Genomic DNA, 12594 nt, shown 5'->3' with positions numbered 1-12594 from the left:
AAACAATTTTCCACTCTTCATCAAACAAATGTGTTAATTTTTTCTTTTTTTGGATCCATTGCCCAAGCTGGCATCCAGTAGCACAATCACACCTCACTGCAACCTTGACCTAATGGGCTCAAGTAATCCTCCTGCCTCAGCCTCCCAACTAACTGGGACTACAAGCACACCCCACTGGGCCTAGCTAATTTTTTTTTTTTTAAGAGACATGGTCTCACCATGTTACCCTGGATGGTCTTGAATTCCTGGGCTCAATCAATCTAACTACCTCAGTCTCCCAAAGCGCTGGGAACTTCTTAAACTGAGTCCTTCTTTTTTCGTTTGTATGTCTCTCTTGATTGTCATTCTTGTATGTTTCATTTTTGAACATAATATTAACAATGATCTGAGTGTTTATTATTGTGTATATTAATATAATATTTTATGTATATTAATATATGTATATATTATATACTTAATTTATGTATATTAATATTTCCAACAACTTACATTATATTGTACTACTGTTATTCTATTCCACAAATAAGAACAATTAACATCTGAAGAGCTTACATGACACTCAAGCTATTAAGGAGTTGGGATTTGAACCCACAACTGTCTGACCCTAAAGTCCAGGTTCCAAACAACTGTGCATACCACTTCTCATTTCTTTTTCAACGTGAGGTAGACCTTAGTGCTGGTCCAAGGGTGCAAGGTAACACACTCTAAGATATATGCATGATACGCCTGGGTAACAACTCTTGTTTAAATTCCACAGCTTTAAATTCAAGAAAGTACTTGGACCAAGCCAGGCTGGCCTGGGGAGGTTGTGAACGGTAAATGAGACAGAGTTCATGCCTGGGAAACAACACTTGACCATTCTATGAGGTCATATTACATACAGATTCTCCTTGACTTAAAATGAGATCATGCCCCAATAAACCTATCATTAAGTTTCAAATATCATTAATTTAAAAATGCATTTAATACACCTAACCTACCAAACATCATGGCTTAGCCTGGCCTATCTTAAATGTGCTCAGTACATTTACATTAGCATACAGATGGGCACAATCATCTAACACAAAGCCTATTTTATAATGAAGTATAGGGTATTTCATGTAATTTACTGAATACTGTATTGAAAGTGAAGAACAGAATGAATGTACAGATAGATGGTCCCCAACTTACAACGGCTTGACTTACATGACTTTTTGACTTTACAACAGTGCAAAAGCAATATGTATCACTTTAAGTACCCATGCAACCATTTTGGGAAATAAGCCCATAGTAAATTGAGGAGCATCTGGTATTCTACTGAATGCATCTTACCTTTGCACCAACATAAAGTCAAAAAATTGTAAGTCAAACCATCGTTAAGTAGGGGACCATTTGTATCAGTAAGAAGACTGATGCGATGCACTGAACACGGACATGAGCAGCTCTGAGCCACATGCAGAGTAGCCTTCCAGCAGAACTGTTCCAGGCTTATGGATCTTGAGATGTAAGGCAGGTTCCTAAAGAGCTGAAGACAGTCACTTCCCCAGACCTAGACTCCACAGCCATATATATATATAATCAATGAAGAGTCTCTTTGGGGGATCCTCTATCTCACCCTGACCAGTGTCACAGGTCTCTCTGCTGTGTAGCCTGACTGTTGTGACCTCCTTCCTGAATTACTTCAGTAAGGACCATTTTGGGCTTACCCATGTGATGTCTATGTCTGGTTCCTGAGTTAATATGATCTATTAAGAACACTGGTCAGAGTGGTCATACTACTCCAATCTCCCTCTTTGATTTCCTTCACATTAGCATTATTTTCAGAAAAACAATCAAGTCTTCCATTTTAAAAAAAAAAGAAACAAACAAAAAAAGATAGAAAAGAAATGGCCAGGCGTGGTTGATCATGACTGTAATCCCAATACTTTGGGAGGCCAACACGGGCAGATCGCTTGAGTCCAGGAGTTCAAGACCAGCCTGGCCAACATGACGGAACCCTGTCTCTACTAAAAATATAAAAATTAATTGGATGCTGTGGCATGCACCTGTAGTACCAGCTACTTGGGAGGCTTAGGCACAAGAATCGCTTGAGCCTGGGAGGCAGAGGTTGCAGTGAGCCGAGATTAAGCCACTGTACTCCAGCCTGGGCAACAGAGCAAGACCCTGTCTCGAAGGAAAAAAAAAAGAAAAGAGATTATCTCTGAACTGAAAGTCAATGGAAAAAAAAACAAGAAGAAAAAAGATTTATAAAGGCTTCTGAGGGTTAAAAAATAATAAATAAGACTAGGTACAGGGGCTCACACCTGTAATCCAAGCACTTTGGGAGGCCAAGGAGGGTGGATCACAAGGTCAGGAGTTCGAGACCAGCCTGGCCAACATGGTGAAACCCCCTGTCTACTAAAAATACAAAAAATAGCTGGGCATGGTGGCGGGCACCTGTAATCCCAGCTACTCAGGAGGATAGTTTGAACCCAGGAGGCGGAGGTTGCAGTGAGCCAAGACCATGCCGTTGCACTCCAGCCTGGGTGACAGGGTGAGACTCCGTCTCAAAAAATAAAAGTAAAAATAATAATAATAATAAATAAAAAGCAGCATTAAACACACTAGAGTCAAATCCCTCACAGACTTCAAGGGTCTGTCCATGGCCACACATAAATCTGTATGGAGTAGGAAGGTAAAGTTTTTCTTTTGATTCTGTAACACACTTCTTTCTACACTGTGCACATCAGGGAAGCATGAGGACATGGAAATTGAGAAGACAGGTTCTAAGATGTCAAGAACAGGTTTAAAGACTCACTGTGGACTGTGTTTGCGCCAAGTATTCACTCTCCATTTTATTCAGACGCACATTTGTATCCTCAAGCAATTCTTGAATGTTTTCAGTGTGCTGCTTTTGAAGATCAAACTTTTCCTGTTCCATTTCTGCTACAGCATTGTGAAGCTACATCAGGAAATCAAGAGTTGACTCTTTTACTACTATGGAATTGACTATTTTGTAATTCGGCGGAAAAAATGGTTTCTATATTCCTCTATTTATATATATGATGACCTGAACACCAAAAGATATAAAAAACCACCAGTAAACATTCAAGGTAAAGATATCATATAAAAAGCAGGATCAAGAAACACTTAATTTTTCCTTTACTTTCCTGAATCGAAAATTTTAATGGATGAACAAATATTAAAAGGAATTATCTGCCTCAGGTAGAAATGGTAAATAAATCAGGCAGATAATACAAGTGAACATTACTAGTATTAGTCTGAAATGAGAAAACAGAAACATTATAATATTGTTACTAATTAGGAATATTGTCCAATTGTCCCCATTATTCATCCTATTTGCACGGAATTTTGTACACCAGTAATGGTAAAAACTGCTTTCTCCCCTACCTGCACCTCAAACAAGAAATTACTTCTAGCCATTCCCTAATCTATACAAAAACAGACAAAAAGATCACATTTATCAGCCAAACAGTATGGGTAGGATGACTAAGCAGAATTGTATACTACATGTACAGAGGTCTTTATTTATAAAAATCATTATGTATATACTGTTTAAATGGATGAGGTTTTAAAATTTCTACACAAACTAAGGTAAGGAAAACAAAGGCAAATACAGGAGGTCCAGACAAGCTTCAATGGACATCCTCCAAAAGGGGTTGAAAATCTGTGCTCCCAGCCTTGTGGGCATTCCTTCACTTATCTTAATGGGGGTACAATTCCGAGTCTAACTTCCATTCCCTGCATCCAACCCCACACCTACCCAATAGGAGAAGAGACCAGGAGTCCAAACAGTCCAAATGATACATTTGGCTTTTTGTTTTTGTTTTTGTTTTGAGACGGAGTCTCACTCTGTCACCCAGGCTGGAGTGCAGTGGTGCAATCTCGGCTCAGTGCAACCTCCGCCTCCCAGGTTCACGTGATTCTCCTGCCTCAGCCTCCCAAGTAGCTGGGATCAAAGGCAGCCGCCACAACATCTGGCTAATTTTTTATATTTTTAGTAGAGCCAGGGTTTCACCATGTTGGTCGGCCTGGTCTCGAACTCCTACCCTCAAGTGATCCACCCGCCTCAGCCTCCCAAAGTGCTAGGATTACAGGTGTGAGCCACCGTGCCTGGCCCCAAATAATACATTTCATTCACTACCTATAAATAGGGAAGACAGAAAGGACACAATAGAGGCAATGTGGACTCTTATTTGACTAGGAAGATACTGGAAGGACAGGGAAAACCTGTGAGAGATGGAAGCTAGGGCAGAATGCAGGCAATAATTATGATAATTGTACTGGTAAAGGTCTCAAGAAAGCTTCTTCTAGTTTCTAGCTGAATAGGAAGAATGAGGATGCTCAGTAATAGCCATACAGAAGACTCCTGGATTTTGCAAGTTTAACATACACAGTTTTGATTATTTGTAAGTGGTCTCCCAAATCCCTGATGTATCTAATTTTTAGTTTTGCTGAAATAAACATTGTAAAGCAGTGTTAGGTCTGTTGTTCAAAAGTGAGTCACATAGCTGGTACAATTCACCCAAATCTCAGTGCTCCTTCACAGCTGTCAAGTGACATGACAGTAACTCAGATAATGGGCTCTAAAGGAGTCACTTAGAATTTTACAGTTGTACTTACAGGAGCAATTATACGATATAGTGGTTTCCTCATGTTTATGGTCTCCCAAAGCCCCTAGAACATATGCCTGCTGAATGTCAAAAATCTAATAGCCCATCAAAACTTAGTGGTTTCTCACGTGTCTTCCACAGTTGTTTTATAAAGGGACCGTCGCTGTCGGAGGGGTGTCTGTAAGTCAGTCTACAGCACTCATCCAAGGAATTTGTAGTTGAGACTACAAGGGTAAAAACGGCACTGGCAAAAACAAGTATGCTATTACTTGGCTGATGTGTTTGAGGACTAGATAGGCATCTGGTCTCACAGTCTAACCAGAGGTGATTAAAATGTATTCATTCAACAAATTTTATTAGTACCTGCTATGCACCAGGCATAATGCATCAGTGAGCACTTTCCCAAACCTAACAATGAATTGGAGTCCAGGTCACTCAGTCTAGGAGGCTTTAAAGGGCAAACGTTCCTTTAAGGGATAAACTATCTTAGTAGCAAATACTATTAGGCTATAGGATACAAATCTTGCTAGAGTTTATGAAACCATAGGATATAACAATGAGTTGATCCATAGGAATTCTCAAGAAGAATTTTTACCCAGAGTTTGATAATGGGTACAGGAGACACCAATGCCCTTCCCAGCATCCTACATATTCGTCTTTAACCATATAGTTGGCTCATGCCAGAGGAGACCCAGAGGCAACAGAAATCTGTCCCAAATAAAGGGAAAAGTATTACAAAACCCCACAGGTCAATAGCGCAGCCACTGTGGAAAACACTTTGGCAGTTCCTCAAAGGAATCCTACTCCTAGGACTACACCTAACAGAATGTAAAAATACACACAAATGTTCACAGCAACATTATTCACGATATCCAAAAAGTGGAGTCAACTCAAATGTCTATCAGCTGATGAATGGATAGGCAAAATGTGGTCTATCCATACAACGCAATATTATTTGACCATAAAACTGACTGAACTATTGATTCATGCTACAGTGAGGGTGAAACTTAAAAACATTACGGTAAGTGAAAGAAGCCAGTCACAAAATGCCACATATTATATTATTGTATTTATATGAGATATCTAGAATAGGCAAATCTATAAAGACAAAAAGTAGATTGGTGGTTGAAGAGCCTGGGGTGTGGGGAGTGGTAACTGACTGCTGATGGATAAAGGTTTCTTTCTAGGGCGATGAAAATGGTCTGCAAATTATATTGTGGTGAAAGTTGCACAACTTTGTGAATACATCAAAAAAACCAATGAATTGTATACTTTAAGAAGGTGAATTTTATGGCATGTAAATCACAACTCAATATTTTTTAAAGGCCCACAGAACAGCAAAACGTGTTGACAGCTGGGGCAAAAGTCAAGACAGGAAGAAGAATTGTGAGAAAAGATGAGGCTTGAAAGATCACCAGAGTCTTTATCATGAAAAGCCTTGTAAGTCCTAAGAACTAAGGAAACAATGGGAGCCACTAGGACAATGGGAACCACTAGAGTGATTTAAACATGATTGTGAGGTCAACCAGATTTGTGTTTGTGAAAGACCAATTTGGCTGTATTGTGGGACATGGAATGACGAGGGACAGACTGGAGGTAGAGGCCAGTTACAGGTGATCTAGGCAAGAGACAGGGGTCTCCTGAACTAAGGAAGGAAGAGCGGTAGATACATTCAAAAGATGGATAATTAACAGAACTTGGCAAGGCATTAGATGTGTGAGCTGAAGCAAAAAGAAGAGTCTTTAAGTAGCTGAGTTGATCCCTATCCCATAGAGAATACCCTACTGGGTAGGTATATCCCTGCATGGGATAGGCATCTCCATGGGATAGGTATTCTCCATGGGATAGGGAAAAAGGGACTACCCATTTTAGCAACAAACGAAGAAGATGAAGTTTAGGGACAATGATGGAATTCAGACCAAGGAGAGATTTTAAATAGGTAGTTGAATAACTGGGACTTAAGGTGAGAGACATAGGATGCATATTTCTATTAGGGAATATACACACACACATACATATATCACCTTGTCCATGTAGAATACATAATAATTGTTGAATGAATGACTGCATAAATAACAAAGTGTATCTATCACGTGCTTATTAATTTTGGTGCCTGTCCTGCTTGTACTCAGTTTTCATCTCAGCCCAGATTTACATAAAATTACACTACACACACACACACACACACACACACACACACACACACACACAGCCTTCAGTGAGGGGGCAGGTACAGTGGCTCACACCTGTAATTCCAGCCCTTTGGGAGGCCAAGGCGGAAGGATCACTTGAGGCCAGGAGTTCGATACCAGCCTGGCCAACATGGAAAAGCCCCATATCTACAAAAACTACAAAAATTAGCCAGGCAGTGGTGGCCACACCTGTTATTCCAGCTACTTGGGAGGCTGAGGCATGAGAAGAGATTGAATCCAGGAGGCGAAGGTTGCAGTGAGCTAAGATTGCACCACTGCTCTCCAGCCTAGGTGACAGGGCAAGACTCTAAAAAAAAAAAAAAAAAAAACTTCAAGCAGGTTTACGTATTTACACATCCACTATTTATTGTATAACTAGAAAAAAAGCTTTACTAATCCAGCAGAAAGAAAAAGACGTACCCTTGTAAGTGGCAGAAGCCTCTTCTCTTCAAATACCTGACAATTTAAACTAGAATATATGAAACTAGGGAATTCAGACAAAGGAAAGAAGGGGACTTGCTAGGTACACAATGTCCTTGAAGCAAATACAAAAATATGCCAAATTTATAGAAAAGATAAAACCAAAATGTGAGAAAGAAAAACCACATGACTAGAAATAACAAAATAAAAACTAGAAAAGAACCAACTAAAAAGCAATCTATAGATTCAACACTATCCTATCAAATTACCAATGTCATTTTTTACAGAATTAGAAAAAATGATTCTAAGATTCATATGGAACCAAAAAAGAGCCTGAATAGTTAAAGCAATCCTAAGCAAGAAGAATAAGTCAGGCATGGTGCCTGACTCCTGTAATCTCAGCACTACTGGGAGGCTGAGGCAGGAGGATCACTTGAGGTCAGGAGTTCAAGACAAGCCTGGGCAACATAGTGAGACCCCACCTCTACAAAAAAAAGTTTTAAATTAGCCAGGTGTGGTAATGCACACCTGTAGTCCCAGCTACTCAGGAGACTGAGGCAGGAGGATCACTTGAGCCCAGGAGCTCAAGGCTGTGGTGAGCTGTTATGGTGCCATTGCACTCCAGACTGGGTGACAGAGCAAGACCCTGTCTCAAAAATAAAATAAAACAAAAGAACAAGGCCAGTGGGCATCACATTACCCAACTTAAAACTATGTTATAAGGCTACAATAACCAAAACCACATGGTACTAGCATAAAAACAGATACATAGACTGACGAAACAGAAGAGAGAACCCAGAAATAATGATGCACACCTACAACCATCTGATCTTTGACAAAGTTGACCAAAAAAATGGAGAAAGGACCCCTTATCCAATAAATGGGACTGAGATAACTGGCCAGTCATATGCAGAAGAATGAAACTGGATACCCCACAAAACACAAAAATTAACCCAGGATAGATTAAAGACTTAAGTATAAGACTTAAAACTATAAAAATCCTAGAAGAAAACCTAGGAAGTACCATTCTAGACATCGACCTTGGTAAAGAATTTATGATTAAATCCCCAAAAGCAATTGCAACAAAAATAAAAAATGGACAAGTGGGACATAATTAAAATAAAGAACTTTTGCACAGCAAAAGAAACTATCAAGCAAACAGATAACTCACAGAATGGGAGAAAATATTTGCAAACTATGTATCTGACAAAGGTCTAATATCCAGAATCTATAAAGAACTCAACAATTCAACAACAAAAAACAAATAACCCCATTAAAAAGTGGGCAAAGGACATGAACAAACAATTCTCAAAAAAAGACATACAAGTGGCCAACAAACATACGAAAAAATGTTCAATATCACACGTCATCAGAGAAACGCAATTCAAAACCACAATGAGATACCACCTCACACCAGTAAAAATGGGTGTTATTTAAAAGATTTAAAACAACAGATGCTGGCAAGGTTGCAGAGAAAAAGGAATGCTTATATACTGTTAGTGGGAACGTAAAGTAGTTCAACCACTGTGGAATGCAGTTTGGAGATTTCTCAGGGAATTCAGAACAACTACCATTTGACCCAACAATCCCATTACTGGGTATATACCCAAAGGAAAATAAGTCATTCTACAAAAAAGGCACATGCGCTTGTATGTTCATTGCCATGCTATCCACAACAGCAAAGACATGGAATCAACCTAGATGTCCATCGATGGTGGATTGGATAAAGAAAATGTGGTACATATATGCCATGGAATACTAGATGGCCATAAAAAATGAAATCATGTCCTTTGCAGCAATGTGGATGCAGCTGGTGGCCATAATCCTAAGCAAATTAATGCAGAAATAGAAAACCAAGCATGTTCTCACTTACCAGTGGGAGCTAAACATTGGTATATATGGACATAAAAATAGGAACAATAGACACTGGGGACTCCTAGAGGAAAGAGGGGGACAAAGGCTGAAAAACTACTGTTGGGCACTATGCTCACTACTTGGATGATGGGATCATTCATATCCCAAACCTCAATGTCACACAATATAACCATGTAACACACCTGCACATCTACCCTCTGAATCTAAAATAAAAGCTGAAATTATTTTAAAAAATGAAATAAAGTATCCATAATATTCAAAGCAATATACAGATTCAATGTAATTCCTATCAAAATATCAATGACATTTTCACAGAAACAGAAAAAGCAATCCTAAAATTTGCATGTAACCACAGAAGATTCTGAATAGCCAAAGCAATCTTAAGTATGAAGAACAAAGGTGGAGGCATCACAGTAACTGACATGAAAATATACTTCAAACTTGTAGTAACTAAAACAGTATGCTATTGGCATAAAAACAGACACACAGACCAATAAAACAGCATGAAGCACCCAGAAAAAAAAATCCACACATTTACAGCCAGCTGATTTTTGACAAAAATGCCAAGAACATACAATGGGGAAAGTATAGTCTCTTTAATAAATGGTGCTGGGGAAACTGGATATCCACATGCAGAACAATGAAATTAGACCTGTATTTCTCACCATACACAAAAATCGACTCAAAATGAATTGAAAGACTTAAATGGAAGAACCAAAACTATGGAACTACTAGGAGAAAACATAGAGGAAAAGCTCCATGACATAAATCTAGGCAACAATTTCTATACAGGACCTCAAAGCACAGGCAACAAAAGCAAGGAAAAAAAAAAGACAAATGGGATTACATCAAACTAAAAAGCCTCTGCATGGAAAAAAAAAAATCAACAGAGTGAAAAGGCAACCTACAGAATGGGAAAATACATTTGCAAATTATACATCTGATAAGGGGTTTATATCCAAAATATATAAGAAACTCAAACAACTCAATAGCAAAAAAACAAATATTCTGATGATTAAAAAATAACCTAATGACTTACTTAGGCCAAGGACCTAAATAGACATTTCTCAAAAGAAGACACAGAAATGGCCAAAAGGTAGATGAAAAATGCTAAACCTCATTAATCATTAGGGAAAGGCAAACCAAACTTACAATGAGATATCATCTAACTGTAGTTAGCATGATTATTATTAAAAAGTCAAAAGATAGCAAGTGTTGGTGAGGATATAGAGAAAAGAGAAGCCTTATATACTGCTAGAGGGAATACAAATTAGTACAGCCATTAGGGAAAACAGTGTGGTTCCTCAAAAAATTAAAAATAGAACTACCATATGATCCAACAATCCCCCTACTAGATATATATCTGAAGAAAATAAAATCAATATGTCAGAGATATCTGCATTCCCACGTTTACTGCAGCATTATTCACAATAGTCAAGATATGAAATCAATGTAAGTGCCCATCAAAGGACGAATGGATAAAGAAAATGTGATAGATACGCATGCACACGCACACACACACACACACACACACACACACACACACTGGAATACTATTCATAACAAAGAATGAAATCCTGCCATTTGCAACAACATGGACAAACTTAGAAGGACATTGTGTTCAGTGGAATAAACTGGGAGCAGAAAAACAAATACATAATCACACTCGTGGAATTTTAAAAGTTGAGCTCATAGAAGTAGAGAACAGATAGCGATTACAAGAAGCAGGGGAGGAGAGGGAGGAAAGGGGACAGAGAGAAGTTAAAAAGCAGGTATAATGTTACAGTTGTTGATAGGGTTTGGCTGTGTCCCCACCCAAAATCTCATCTTGAATTGTAATCCCCATAATCCCTATGTGTCAAAGGAGAGACCAGGTGGAAGTAACTGCATCATGGGGTCAGTTCCCCCAAGCTGTTCTCATGATAGTGAGTGAGTTCTCATGAGAACCGATGGTTTTATAAGTGTGTGGTAGTTCCTCCTGTGTTCATTCTCCTTGCTGCCTTGTGAAGAAGGTGGCTTGCTTCCCCTTCACCTTCTACCATGACTGTAAGTTTCCTGAGGCCTCCCCAGCCATGCTGAACCATGAGTCAATTAAAGCTCTTTCCTTTATAAATTACCCAGTCTCAGGCAGTTCTTTATAACAGTATGAAAATGGACTAATACAATAATATAGGAGAAATAAATTATGGTTTTCTAACGCACAGTGGAGTGATTATAGTTTATAATAATGTATTATATATTTCAAAAAGTTAGAAGAGAGGAATTTGAATGTCCTCACCAAAAAGAACTGATAAATGTTTGAGGTGATAGAAATGCTAATTACTCTGATTTTATCAGTATATAAAGTATCTATGTATTGAAATATCACACTGTACCCTAAAAAATGTAAAATCATTACATGTCAATCAAAAATAAAATAAGTTTATACAATAAATTCTAGTCCATATTATATTATCTAAAATTTCAGGAAAGAAATACTCCAATGGCCCAAATACAAAATTAAAATGGCTTAATTTCCAAAAACTGTTTTAGTGCTATTTAACTAATTTTGTTTAAAATCTGTTGGCTGATAAGAAATCCAGAACATTAATTAAATTCAAGAGCTAGTCAAAAGAATATTTTCTAAATGAAAACTATTTTATAGACCATAGACTTCCAGAAGAAAATATACCAAAACATGAACACTAGCTATTTCTAAACAGCCTGGAATTTTAGTTATTTTTTATACTTTTCTGTATATTCTGTGAAATCTATTACTTTTATAATTAAATATGTTACTTGGAAGCATAAACTTTTATGTTTTCCATTAGTATTTTACGTAGCTTACCTTTTTTTCCCAGTCATTATTTAGAGATTCCGTACTTTGTTCACATATCTTTTTTAGCTCTGCAATCTGGTCTTCTTTCGTCTCTCTGATAACCTGACAGTCACGTATCAGTGTCTGAACTGTCAAAAATTTTGAAAACATAGTTAAACCAATTCTAGGTAAATAGAGTTTGATGATATAAAATTTAGTGCACCAGTCAGTAGGTAATTCAATTTTTCACCAAGTCTTCTCAATACTTTCTTCTAAAATATCTTTTATTCCTTGCTCTTTTTCTCGATTTCTACCACCACAGACAGCCTTGGTTAAATTCATCATTACTGGCTCCCTAGACAATTGTAACAGTGTATTGGTCTCAAGCATCATTCCCCTCCAAGGAGTCCTCTGTTGCTTTGAGGAAACCTTTCACCATTATTCTAAGTGAAGTAACTCAGGAATGGAAAACCAAATACCATATGTTTTTACTTATAAGTGGAAGCTGAGCTATGGGTATGCAAAGGAATACAGAATGGTATAATGGACTTTGGAGATTGAGAAGCACGGGGTGGAAAAGGGGGTGTGGGCTAAAAACTACATACTGGATACAACGTACACTACTTGGGTGATGGGTACACCACTGTACAATGAATCCATGTAACCAAAACCACTTGTAACCTAAAAGCTACTGAAATTTTAAAAATTTAAATAAATA

The 12594-nt window shown here is 38.0% G+C and overlaps 1 protein-coding gene across 39 annotated transcripts in view; it reads right to left on the bottom strand.

The window, feature by feature from the left end:
• The window catches only part of CEP112 (centrosomal protein 112), a 562721-nt gene that overhangs the window by 419483 nt on the left and 130644 nt on the right, over positions 1–12594 (bottom strand). For 28 of the 39 annotated variants that reach the window (XR_008679796.2, XR_010133740.1, XR_010133744.1 and 25 more), the window contains 2 exons: positions 11907–12025; positions 2777–2920 (listed from right to left, as the gene is read on the bottom strand). Coding sequence is in view for 22 of the 39 variants with exons in the window: in XM_031011060.3 (XP_030866920.3) it covers positions 2777–2920; positions 11907–12025 (263 nt within the window). In the remaining 17 variants the exon portion in view is untranslated. The remainder of the gene's footprint in view (positions 1–2776; positions 2921–11906; positions 12026–12594) is intronic. The other 11 variants (XR_010133750.1, XR_010133751.1, XR_010133749.1 and 8 more) reach the window with 1 other exon arrangement.

Source organism: Gorilla gorilla, chromosome 4 (genome assembly GCF_029281585.2).
Source record: "Gorilla gorilla gorilla isolate KB3781 chromosome 4, NHGRI_mGorGor1-v2.1_pri, whole genome shotgun sequence".
Taxonomy (NCBI): domain Eukaryota; kingdom Metazoa; phylum Chordata; class Mammalia; order Primates; family Hominidae; genus Gorilla; species Gorilla gorilla.
Note: the sequence above shows the minus strand (reverse complement) of the source record. Positions and strands in the feature narration are given on the sequence as shown.